The 13,512-nt window shown below is 41.7% G+C and overlaps 1 protein-coding gene across 4 annotated transcripts in view; it reads right to left on the bottom strand.

The window, feature by feature from the left end:
- The window catches only part of prkcz (protein kinase C, zeta), a 431,548-nt gene extending 428,852 nt beyond the window's left edge, over positions 1-2,696 (bottom strand). For 3 of the 4 annotated variants that reach the window (XM_087980378.1, XM_087980379.1, XM_087980381.1), the window contains exon 1: positions 2,251-2,696. In XM_087980378.1, coding sequence (XP_087836504.1) covers positions 2,251-2,324 — 74 coding nt within the window. In that variant the 5' untranslated portion in view covers positions 2,325-2,696. The remainder of the gene's footprint in view (positions 1-2,250) is intronic. The other variant, XM_087980380.1, reaches the window with a different exon arrangement.
- Between the last annotated feature and the right edge of the window lie 10,816 nt (positions 2,697-13,512).

The raw sequence follows: 13,512 nt of genomic DNA, 5'->3' as shown, positions 1-13,512 counted from the left end.
ATGTTTTAAAGATACCAGGCAATGGTACCCAATCTCATCTGATGCACAGCACAAAGTGCCAGTGCTTTTAAAAAGGAGTTATAAAACATTGAATGAGCTATGATGAATGGCTGAGCCATTTCCCACCTCCTTGAGAACCAGAATCATAATATTCTAGCTAGCTGCCACTGCTTGCTTTTAGTGCTATTCAGTTGTTTCTGTTTTTAAAAATATGCCTTCAAGATTTTAACATAAAACATGGTCTGTAAATTCATGATTTTCAAGCAATGAGATGACCCTAGAATAACAAGATTGAAAGCAACAATAAAAAGTAGCTTTAGTTTCTGTACGCAGCAAAATCGCACAGATTATAAAACAGCAAATACTCAATGCAATCACAAGGCTTATTTTGGTGCAAGTAGTGTGGAGTTGAAACTTTATTGCTGGAACAGCACAGCAGGTCAGGCAGCATCCAGGGAAGAGGAGATTCGACGTTTCGGGCACAGGCCCTTCTTCAAAGGGCCTGTGCCCGAAACGTCAAATCTCCTGTTCCCTGGATGCTGCCTGACCTGCTGTGCTGTTCCAGCAATAAAGTTTCAACTTTGATCTCCAGCATCTGCAGACCTCACTTTCTCCGCAAGTAGTGTGGATCAGAGTTAAATATGTGGATTAGCTCCAGATTGACTCAAGAAAAGTCTCATTTCTCTGCAACTCGATGTCAAGTAAGACACCAACTCAGGTTACATGTATTTTATTACACTTCCAAAATTCTAATTATATAGCCTTTGGTCCTCTTTTTGCCATGTCATTTTTGCAGCAACTGATGTACTCAACTATGCCGTCAGTTTGTTGATGATTGAGGGGGTGATACTGACCATGTTGAATTTATCCTATTTATTTGGGCAGAACGTATCTGGGTAATTTTTCACATTGTCTCATGGATTGGCTACTAGTTAGTGCTGGAATACAAGTCTTCAGCACGATTGCTGGAATGTTGCCAGGGCCCACAATCTTTGCAGCATTTCATGTCTTTGGCACTTTTTGATAACATGGAGAAAATCTAATTGGCTGAATGCTGGCAGCTGCAATGGTGGAGACCTCATATGCAAATGATTGTAATAAAAATATTTTTCAAATTTAAAGTCACAAACCAAAACTTATTAAGCGTGCTCGGTTGTGATGGAATTGAAAAAAAAAAGTCGAATGCACCTAAGGTTTAGCATGCCATCTAAATTCTAGTTCCTGACGAAGGGCTTTTGCCAGAAACGTCGATTTTCCTGCTCCTCGGATGCTGCCTGACTGCTGTGTTTTTCCAGCACCACAAATCCCCAGCATCTCTCGTATTCATCTATCTAATTCTCGTTGCCATATTGGTTTACAATATTACATCCTGCTACCAACATTGTAGCAAATTACTTACTCAGAAAAGACTGAACTCTCAGAACCACTGTAAGGTTGCGACATTAAAAGTTCAAATTAAGCAGACAGAAGCCATTACCTAAATTAGTGAATGAGATTTCCTGCCAAAACAAAACCCATAGCTACAGGAATTGGAGGACTGGGATATTCTTTTGTCAGATTGATTTTACGATGAACACCAGAGTAACAATATTTAGCTGATACCTTACATTATCCTTAAGTGTGAATAATGTCAGAGTGCCCACACCAAAACAGGATTCAAAATAATCAATCTATACTTAACAAGTCTTATAATGTTCTGCCTAAAATTCTTATTCAAACATTGCACTTGAGGCAGTATCCTGTTCACTAGAGTCAAAGCTGAATTCTTACTGTGTTAAGAAAATAACACAATAGATTAACTGGAAACAACTAGGCGAACGTGAGGACTGCAGATGCTGGAGATTAGAGTCGAGAGCGTAGTGCTGGAAAAGCACAGCAGGTCAGGCAGCATCCGAGGAGCAGGAGTGTCGACATTTCGGGCAAAAGCCCTTCCTGATGAAACGTTCCTGCCCGAACGTCGACTCTCCTGCTCCTTGGATGCTGCCTGACCTGTCGTGTTTTTCCAGCACTACACTCTCGACAGGAAACATACACTGCTAGTGTTAAAATGTTTTAACAACTGCAAATGTTCTCTGCAACTGCTGACAAGGGTCAAAAAAGTTTCAAAGCACAGCTAAATTGTTTTCCCTGAAGAAAACAATTTCACCTTTTAATCAAATTTCTGTGAAATGCAAAATGGCTTTCTTAAGCGAGCACAGCGCTAGGTAAATGTTGCGGGAAGCTATCGAGTGTCAACTTATTTTAACTCACCCATTGTAGTGAGCTTTCACTTTGATCGAGTCACCTGTCCCACGCTCCATGTTGTCATCCATTCTCGTCGGCATGACACAACCGAAACTCCCACCAGCGAGCGGATTCAAAGTAAACCAGGAAAGAAATCAGCGCAAACTTTCGGACAAGAAAAAAGCGCAGTTAATAAAAGCCTCCCGCTCCTTCTCTCGTACAAATTCCACCTTCTCTCTCCTTTTAGGAAAGCTTCCACCTCAGCAGGTCTTTTCAAATCAAAAATAAAATCAAGCCGAATTGAATCGCAGGCGCCACTCAAGTTTCGGGAGAGATGGAACCTAAAACTTTCGATGAAATTCTTTATTATCGCGCTATGACAAAATGTCAACTTTTTTTTTGTTCCGCGGCGCTCCTAGTGAAACTTGTTGCCGCCGACATCCCGCAGCTGTGGTAAAACTCCCGAAGGCTAAATGGCGGTTGCAGGTTAACCGACAATTTCCACCCCGCCCCCACAATACACTCCGTGTCAACAACCAATTGCACACAAACAGCGGTTACCTGTACCACCCTCCTGCCACAGCCAATCCCACGGGACAAACCGGCGAAAGGAATCCCACCTTGGCCAATCAGGAACAACGCGAGTATTGACCAATGGAACGAGGGATGGTGTTCCGTTTTTTTCAAAACCCTGCAGCCATTCGGATCTTAGCTTCCACCCTCCCCAAATCACCTGGAACCAATGGGAGGCGGGAAGCCACCTGGCACTGGCACTGACACTGAAGAAGGGAAAGAAACAGAAACAGAAATTGCTGGAAACGCTCAGATGGTCTGTGAAGAGAAACAAAGTCAACGTTTCGAGTCCGGTGACCCAGAAAGAAAGCTTCGCATTGAAATCGCCCAAAGCAGGATCTTTCGCGATACCACCCGAAAGAGTTAGGAGACCTGGTTCAAGTTCCACCTGCTCCAGAGGCGTGTAAATCACATCCCTGATTGGAATTCTTTCCCCCAACTGACATCGAAAACAGAGTCCAAAAAAACCCGCAGGTGTTTTCTAAAAAGCCTGTCCAAGAAAACCGCTGAAGTCATTATATCTTCCCAGAAGTATATCTTTAAGAAATCATTGACCTTTAACACATCTAACACATTGCTTTTGGGACCCCCGACCCTCTTGATTTTTTCACTCATTGAACAAAGGTCTCACTGGCTGAGCCACCATTCATTGCCCAATCCTAGTTGTCCTTGAGAAGATGGTGGTGAGCTGCCTTTTTGAACCACTGCATTCTGTGTGCTGTAGGTTGACCCACAATACCATTAAGATGGAATTCCAGGACTTTGACCCAATGACAGTGAAGGAATGGTAATATGGTATTTGCAGCCCTTCCAGATTAAAGTGGCTGTAGTTTTGGAAGGTGCTGTCTAATGATCTTTGGTGAATTTCTGAAGTACATCTTGTAGATAGTATACTCTGTTGTTGCTGCTGAGGGTCGGTGGTGAAGGCTTGTTGATATGGTGCCAGTCAAGTGGGCTGATTTGTCCAGGATGGTGTCAAGATGCTTGAGTGTTGATGGAGCTGCACCCATTCAGGTAAGTGGGTAGTATTGCATCACAGCAGGTCAGGCAGCATCCAAGGAGCAGGAAACATTGATTACCTATTGTACTCTATGCTACTTTCTCCCCACCCCCCTCTCATTTATCTCTCCACTCTGCAGGCACTCTGCCTCTATTCCTGATGAAGGACTTTTTCCCAAAACGTCAATTTTCCTGCTCCTCAGATGCTGCCTGACCTGCTGTGCTTTTCCAGCACCACTCTAATCTAGACTCTGGTTTCCAGCATCTGTAGTCCTTGTTTTTATCTAGTATTGCATCACACTCCTGACTTGTGCCTTGTAGATGATGGGTAGGCTTTGGGGAGTCAGAAGGTGTGTTACTCACCGCTGTGTCCATAGCCTCTGACCTGTTCTGGTAGCCACTGAGATTCTGTGGCAAATTCAGTTGAGTTTCTTAAGATTGGTAATTCCAAAGATGTTGGTGGTGGAGATTCAGTGATGGTAATACCATTGAATGTCAAGGGGCAGTGGTTAGATTGTCTCTTATTGGAGCTGGTCATTCCCTGGCATTTGTGTGGTGCAAATGATACTTGCCACTTGTCAGCCCAAGTCTGGATGTTGTTGCATTTGAATGTGGACTGCCTCAGTATCTGAGGAGATGCAAATGGTGCTGAACATTGTACAATCCGCAGCAAACATCCCTACTTCTAACTTTATGATGGAGGGCAAGTCAATGATGAAACATCAGAAGTTGGGAGAGCTTAGGACATTACCCTGAGGAATTCCTGCAGAGATGTCCTGGAACTGAGATGACTGACTTCTGACAACCACAACCATTTTCCTATGTGCCAGTATGACTCCAACTAGAAGAGAGTTTTCCACCTGATTCCCACTGATTCCAACTTTGCTAGGACTCTTTGATGCTACACTCAGTAGAATGCAGCCTTGATGTCAAAGGCTGCCACTCTTATCTCATCTCTGGAATTCATCTCTTTGTCCATGTTTGAACCAAGGCTGTCATGAGGTCAGGAGGTGAGTAGCCTTGCCAGAACCCAAACTGGGCATCACTGAGCAAGTGATATCACTTTCCATCACTTTACTAATGATTGAGAGTAAACTGAGGGGGCAGTAATTTGTCTGGATTGGATTTGTCCTGCTTTTTATGTACAGGTCATACCTGGGCAATTTTCCACATTGTTGGTGTTATAAATGTACTGGAAGATCTTGGCGAGGAAGTGAAAGTTCTTTAATACAACTTTTCAGTACTATTGCCGGAATGGTGTCAGATGCCATAGCCTTTGCAGTATCCAATGCCTTCAACCATTCCTTAATATCATGTGAAGGGAATCAAATTGGCTGAAGACTGGCATCTATAATGCTCAGGACAACTGGAGGAGGCCAAGATGAATCATTCACTTGGCATTTCTTGCTGAAGATTACTTTGAATGCTTAAGCCTTATCTTTTGCACTGATGTGTTGGGCTCTTTCTTCATTGAAGGTGGGATATTTGTGGAGCCCCCCTCTCCAGTGAGTTTTCCAGCATTTTAAAATCAATGAAGTGTACTCAATGTTGTGATGAAAATAAGGAAATTCTGCAGTCAATTTGTATGCTCCAAGGTCACTGAAACAGTGCCATGATAAATATCAGGTAACCTGCTCATCACAGTACCAGTTGAGGGCAAATTATTCAGATTTACTTGAAATATTATTCTGGAATCTTTAGCATCCATCCAAGAGGACAAATTATGATCTCAATAAAGGCTATATCTCTGACAGTGCAGTACTGCCACTGGAATACTTTAAGTAGTTAGCACTGCTGCCTCACAGCATCAGAGAGCTGGATTTGATTGTAGCCTTGGGTAACTGTGTATGGAGTTTGCACATTCTCCCCATGTCTGCTTTGGTTTCCGCTGGGTGCTCCGGTTTCCTCTCACAGTCCAAGGATGTGCAGGTTAGATGGACTGACCATGCTAAATTGCCCTGTAATGTCCAGGAATGTGTAGGTGGGCCATGGTAAATGCTGGGTTATGGGGATAGCATACGGGTCAGGGTTTGGATTGGATGCTCTTCAGAGGGTCAGTGCAGACTCAGTGGGCTGAACACACTGTATCTGCACTGTGGGGATTTCATGATTCTAGATTTTACGCTCAAATCTCTGCAGTGGGAATTAAACACACAATTTACTGATCAATAGGCAAGAGTGCTGTCAATGAGTCATGGTTAAATTAAAAGATGCATATTTCTGATAACCTCAGCAAGGATGTATGTGTGGTGTAAATCTCAATCATCTGCAGCCAATCACATATCATTTTAAGTTTTAACAAGGGTGTCAAAAATTTTAATAAGTTGCAAACTACACTCAGTTGCAGGATGGCATTATGCCCACTTGCATAGCTACTTCATTGTACTGTTGAACTTTTATGTAACCTAATGGATTGAGATGTTTATTGTCTCCAAATGCTCCTTCAGGAAGTGTATTCCTGGCCTTGTGTGTTATAAAGACACCAGGAAGAGTGTTGTGGATGATCCTGTGTTTATATATGGTGTCAACTGGGAGGCTAGCCAGATCAGCATTGCAGCAGTCAGATTTAGAGATAACAGGAGCAGGGATGAGGAGTTCAACAACAGATAAGCTGAGGCACAAATGGTGCTTAGCATCTGGAAATGGAACTTGGCACTCTTGGTGATTGAGTGAATCTGAGGTCAGAAGCATACCCTGGGTCAAATATAACTCCATAAGTTGCAAATGGTTTAGTTCTGCCTCAGATAGCTGCCAGAAAGAGAGATAAAGACTTAGTAATGGCTTTTGAGAAGAGGACTAAAGACAATTGAGTTTGCCAAATTTTAGCTGGAGGAAATATTTGCTTGCAATGGATGAAAAACAAATTGGATATCCAGAGACAGTGGAAGGCTTAAGAAAGGTAATGTTAAGATGGATCTTTCGCATATGAGTGGAACCTGCCATTGTGTTTTCAGATGATTGTCAAAGGATAGTAATACATAAGTAGGAGGATTGCAATTATAGATCCTTGGGCAACTCTCTCTCGGCAATCACTTGTATCAAGTTTGATTGTCTTCCATAAGAGCATCTATTTGTGGGTCTTCAGATGGCTGAAGAGGCCAATCCGGGATCCACAGATTCTAATGCAGTGTGGACATTGGTGGGTGGTAATGGTGGTTGGAGATGGTGGTTGGTGGGCCTTCCTGATATTATGTCTATCCATGTACAAGAGTCACTTCTGTTCAGCGGCACAATGGAGATTGATTTCGTGGCATATAGCTCCCTGGCGGAAGATGTTTCTCCACTAATTCTGGTTTGTAGCCATATCCTCTCAGTTGTTGATGTTGATATGGAATTTCTTGAGGTTGGTCTGGATGTTATCTTTGAAGTGTTTCTTTTGGCCACCAGGGGGCATGCTGACTTTCCTTTAGCTGGGAATATATGATCTGTTTTGGGAGGCATGAGATGGGCATTTAGATGACATGGCTAGTCTATTGCAGTTGCTGTAAATGTATGATGTTTGCCTCCTCCAAATGCTGGTGTTAATGCACTTGTCTTCCCAGGTGTTCCTCCGGATTTTTCGTAGGGATATCTAGTGGTGTTATTTCAGTCTCTAAGATGGTAAAAACAATGACTGCAGATGCTGGAAACCAAATTCTGGATTAGTGATGCTGGAAGAGCACAGCAGTTCAGGCAGCATCCAAGGAGCTTCGAAATCGACGTTTCGGGCAAAAGCCCTTCTCTCTAAGATGCCTACTGTAGGTAGTCCACATTTTAGCTCCATATAACAGTTTGCAAAGGACAACCGCTTTGCAGACCTGAAGTTTAGTCTGGGCCTATAGGTCCTGGTCTTCAAACACCCTTCTTCTGAGTCGGCCATAGGTTCCACTGACACAGTTCAGATGGTGTTTTACTGCATTGATGTTGGCTTTTGCGGTGGTGGATGGGGAGGGGAGACTGCCGAGGTATAGGAAATGATCCACATTTTCAAGGGTTGGTTGTTGACCTTTATTGTTAGAGAGGTGAAGGAACTGTTGGGTGGTGGTTGATGGAGTACTGGAGTCTTTTTTATGATAAGGGTAAGTCAAAGAATTTTATATGCCTTGGCCAAACGATCCAAGATGCACTGCAGTTATTCCACAGAGTCTGTTATGATGACGTTGTCATCAGCAGATTGAAATTCCAAGATGGAAGTGCTGCAGATCTTGCCTTGGCTTTGACCCTATTAAAGTTGAACAGCCTGCCATCGATACTGAATTCCCTTGAGCAGGTTTGGCCAGTGAGATGGAGGATGGCGGCAATTAAGTTGAAATGATGACGCAGCCCTGCTTGAATCCCGTTTCCATGGTGAAAGGCTCAGACTCCAATCTACTGTAGCTAAGCACTGTCACAGACATGTCATCATGCAGCAGCCTCAGCATTCTGATGAGCTTATCAGGAGAACTCCATTACGACAGTATCTGTCAGACAGCCTGGTGGTTAACCATGTCATAGGACTTACTAATGTCAACGAAAGCCAATTAAAGCATTTTTTTCTGTTCCTGGTATTTTTCTTTTAATTGACATGCTGTGAAGATCATGTCTGTTATTCCTCTGGATGGGTGGAAGCCACACTGCGATTCAGGGAGTATTTCCTCCGAAAACAGCAGAAGTCTACTGGCAAGGAGACATGCAAATATTTTGCCAGTAGTTGACAGAAGAGAGGTGCCTCTGTAATTCCCACAGTCAGCCTTGCCACCCTGTTTGCATATGGTCACAATCAGAACATTCCTATGCTCTGAGGAGAGTTCTTCTTTGAGCCAAATCTTCAAGAGCAAAGCATGCATGTGTTCATGGAGCTGTTGGCCACCCTCCTGTAGGATCTCTGCAGGAATCCCATCATGACCAGCAGCTTTGTTGTTCCTTAGACTCCTTATGGCATCTTGTGCTTGGTGACACTGCGAGATTCTCTCATGTCATCTTGCAGAGACCTCTGGGGATTTAGTTGATTCTTTCCGATTTAACATTGGTATTAGAGGCTCTCTCCAGCGGTTGTTTATTGCTTCATTGTCTTTGAGCAGTTGTTGTTGTCTTTAGAGCTCAGGGGATTTAGAAGGCAGTAACTTGGACTATATACTGCCATGATGGCATTGAAGAAGCCTCTTGTGTTACTAGCATCTGCCAGCTGCTGGATTTCCAAGGCCTTATCAATCCACCATTTAGTTTTGAGCACCCTTACCCTCTTCTGGACATTAGCCTTAGCTTTGAATAATTCCTTCTAATTGTCTTGCAGTTGACGTCATTCTGCCAGAAGGCTGTCCTTTCCTTGGAAATGAGCTGTTCAATTTGCATGTAATTCTCATCGAACCAATCCTGATGATTCTGGACTTGCACCTGAAGGTGTTATTGCGGTACTGAGAATGGTCGATTTAAGCAGACTCTAGTGTTCTCCTATGTACCCCTGAGGTGGGTTTTTAGTAAGTGAGGCCTGTAGATGTTGCATACTGACCATGTCACCCAGGTTCTTGATGTTGAATCTTGGTTGGGTCTGCTTCTTATGAACCCATCTCTTTCTGTGCAGTCTGATAGATATTGTGGAATGGATAAGGCAGTGATCAGTCCAGCAGTCATCTGAGCCGATCATAGCGCTGCTAACATTCACGTCCCAAAGATCCCTGGAGCAAACAATGATATAATCAATGAGATGCCATTGTTTTGCGTGTATGTGTCTCCAAGATGGTTTGAATTTGTTTTTCTGATGGAAGAGTGTGTTTGTGATGGTGAGGTTGTACTCAGTGCATTTTGTGAGAAGAAGGACTCCATTGGAGTTGATGATGCCAATACCTTCCCTTCCTATGGTGCCATTCCAAAGATTATGGTCTCGACCAACCCTGGCATTGAAGTCTCCAAGGAGAATTATCGTGTCCTCCTTGGGGATGCTTGACTACAATGTATCCAGGTTGGCATAGAAAGTCTCCTTTACTTCCTCCTCCAAGTAAAGGGTTGGGCATAAGCACTCGTAATTATAGGCATCTGGTTGTTGGTCGGCATCAAGCGGAGGGTCATGAGTCAGTCGTTAATCCCTACAGGAAGTTCAAAGAAGCAACTGATGAGCTGTTTCTTAATTGTGAATCCAATATTGTGAATTCTGGGCTCATCAGCAGCCTTCTCTTTCCAGAAGAAGGGTTAACCACCTTTCACCCCATTCAGTTGGCTTTTGTCTGTAAGGCAGGTTTCAGAAAGAGCAGCTAGATCAATCCAGAATCTCTTTGGTTCTCTCACTACGAGTGCAATTCTTCTCTCAGGTCGGTCACTGTTACCAGGGTCCATCAGGGTTCTTTCATTATTGGCTCCAAACATATTATTCATTTCTGACCGCATGTGGGTGATCCCTCTGGATGCAGTAATTCAGACAGGAGTTTGAGGCAGGTTATTTTTAGGGTATCTTTTCCTGCCCCCTCCGCTACGATGATGAGCAGAGTGAATCCTAAACAGGGTTGCTCAGTCGTTGTTACAGCTGCCAAAGCTCTATCTGCATCGTTTAGGAGTAAGACGACTAAATCTGACACCTGTTGCCTAATGTGTCAGTTTGTGACTAGGGCTTCCAGATATCACCGTCCTGCCTCTTTGCCACTCGCTGATGCCACAGGACTTTTGTCTGGGATGTATGTCAGGCATCCTTCAGCGACAGAAAAGGTAACAATCCAGGATGGAGAAGAAAGGCCACTGCAGATGATTCTCTGGCTGTGACTGTAAGAATGGTTCGACTCAGCGAGCAGATATTGCAGAGATGTTTGAGGGGGAGTCTGTGATCAACCATCTCAAAGGCCACAAGACAGGTCAAGAAAACAAAGATGGTTTTGTTGTGATCACAGTCATAGGATGTAATCTGTGATAAGATTTGTTTCAGTCCTGTGGTAGGGATGCAAAACAAATTGAATGCAAACATGGAGTTCTGAGAAATATGAGCACAGATTTAAGAAGTAACATCATGTTCAAGGATTTTGAAGAGAAAAAGGAGGTTGTAGATGGGTGGTTGTTTGCAAGGACTAAAGAGTCAGTTGGTTGATGACAGCCAGCAGCCAAGTTGCTGTTTCACATGAAAGTATGAGCTATTGTCTTACAGAAGTACTAACATTGATAACATTGTTACAAATGAGATGGGAGGTATGCATTGTCTCCTAATCAACAACTCCATGATATCAAAACATAATTTAATTATTTTGTTGAGTTTCTGATATGGACAACTGTATGTTTTCTTCCTATTCGACTTGGAATAAAAAGATCCATCAACCAGGTTTCTTCAATTAATATGCAAATGTGGAAAAATACACACACACACACAAACACACAAGAACAGGATTTCTCTCTGCAGAGATTTATTTTGGAGAAAGCAAATCCCTTGACCAATAGTGGTTAGTTCTTGAAGAAAAAAATTGATAAGGTATGGAATATTCATATGGCTAGCATTTTGGCACATATACACAAATCACAAGACACATGCAATTATATCTGAGGTATTGGCTGACACAGCCTGCTCAGGAAACAATGTCAGGAAGTCTTCCAGATGCTTTTCAAGAGGACAATCAGGTTTCACACTGGATTCCAAACTAAGGGTGTTTCAAGAAGGCAGAGAGATTAACTGGTCTGCCTATGGTAGATTTTTTTCCCAATTGACATCAAAAACAATATCCCAACAAGATAGCCATAAAATTCTGGCAGGAGATTTCTAAGAGATAAGTTCAAGTGATTAACTGAAGTCATGATTTCTCAGAAGCATCTTTTAAAACCATCCCAATGTGTCATTTCATTAATCTATAAATCAAATCAAATTCAGCTATTGTCAGAAATTGAAACAGATCTATTTTCTCACAATCGATCAAAATTCATGTCCTCAAGAAATGAAGCCTTTATGTTACGGTTAGCATTGAAAAGTAATGTTGAAGTGTCTCCTTAATAAGTAACATATAATGCAGAAACTTATGCAGACATTTAATTTTATGTTAAAATTTAGACTTTTATTTCATAAATAATAATTATATTCAATACAAAATCATTCTCTATAAAGCAATCATGTATTTCCTATGAGCTGAAATTTGATCTTGAGTACGACATCTTGGATGGGAGCATTCAGCTATGAATTGTGTCTTTTAAACATTGGGCTGTGCTGTCATGTGAGCCCTGCCAAATATAGGTCCTTGGTTCATTGTCTGCCAGTTCTCTATCCTGAATTCTTTTCGTGGTAGTTGTTATCAGTGGTGACTTGCCATTGCCTTTCACTCTCAGGTACAGGTTGAGATGGTGCAAGGAGTAGAGGATTCTATTCCACAGTGCTAGCTTTTTGACCAAGAGAAAACACCAGTAATGACAAACTATCAATTCATCTTGTCTAATAATTAGCTTTTGTTTTTAAAATGTAAAATTGGACGAAGTAACTAACACATTAAAAGCAATAATTATTGTGAATAGTATACATCAGCACACCAAACTGTTTACTCAGATCAATCTAACAAATCATTTCAAGATTATTTATCCTTTTCAGTCATAACAAAGCATATAATGCTATTTAACCACCTTCTTAATGTCACAAGTCAGACCTTCAGTCTACTAGTGAACAGATAAATAGATAAACAATTGTTCTGCATATAGCTCTGTCAGAACATTGATGGACATATATTTCCCAAATAAAACTGATTTTAAAGAGATAACAGCTAAATTAGTAGCGAACTTGCTAATAGGTCAACAATCACAACAAATATGTCCATGCTTACTGGCTAATACACCTGGCTTGTAGGAACCTATGGCAGTGATTCCTAGTCATTCTTATTTCGAGTTCTCATCCTCATGGTTAAATATGGAATATCTCTATATACTTCTCCAATAGAAAAAGGATAGTGTTGACTCTCAAATAATGCATTAATATGAAACAGTAATCTTCAGTTACTGTAAGAAGGAAATGTACTTTCAACCTGTAAAAGTATATACTATTGTCCTCTGATAAGTGGAAACTTAGTAGATGGATTATTCTTGTTTTAACAAGTAAAATGGAAGAAACAACTTGCTTGATACAAAATATAAATTAAAATATAGTATTTTTAATGGAATAGGTCTCAATTTCATATTAGGTTTGTGCTTATAATAACCAATTAAGATAATCAGCCAAGCACATAACTTGATTTATTTACACTTGCTGGAAGCAAGCTACTTCTGACTATCATAATGCTGACTGGCCTAGCCTGCCATCTTCCATCATGCAGAATTTGAACGAATTTAGAATTTTGCTGCCAATATCTGCATTCTTCTGTAGAAACCAATATTCAGTGAACGAAAAGACATGTTCAAGCTTTGCCTTCTGTTAGTCTTTCATGGGATACAGGCATCACTAGCAAGGCAAGGATTTGTTCTCCATTCATAGTAACTCTTGAACTGAGTCAACAAAATCATTATGGGTTTAGAGACACATCTATATCAGACCAGCTAACTATGCCAAATTTTCTTTGTGTGGCACAGTAGCATTATAACAATAATTGATAGTTGTTACAGTCTTCATGACTGAGATTAGCTTTATGTACCAGATTTAATTAAATGAAGTTAAGTTCCACCGATTGTCATTTGAACTTGTGTCTACAAAACATTTCCCTGGGCCTCTGGATCACTAGTCCAATCCCATTACCAGTCTGCACCATCATCCATGAACTACCTGGGAACTTGGGGAGTCTAAAGCTTCCTTTTTCTTTCTTCATGACAACACTTTACCCA

The sequence above is a fragment of the Chiloscyllium plagiosum genome, unplaced genomic scaffold, assembly GCF_037043375.1.
Source record: "Chiloscyllium plagiosum isolate Xiang-an unplaced genomic scaffold, Cpla_swu_hap1 HiC_scaffold_37, whole genome shotgun sequence".
Classification (NCBI taxonomy): domain Eukaryota; kingdom Metazoa; phylum Chordata; class Chondrichthyes; order Orectolobiformes; family Hemiscylliidae; genus Chiloscyllium; species Chiloscyllium plagiosum.
This window is presented reverse-complemented; position numbering and strand designations above follow the sequence as displayed.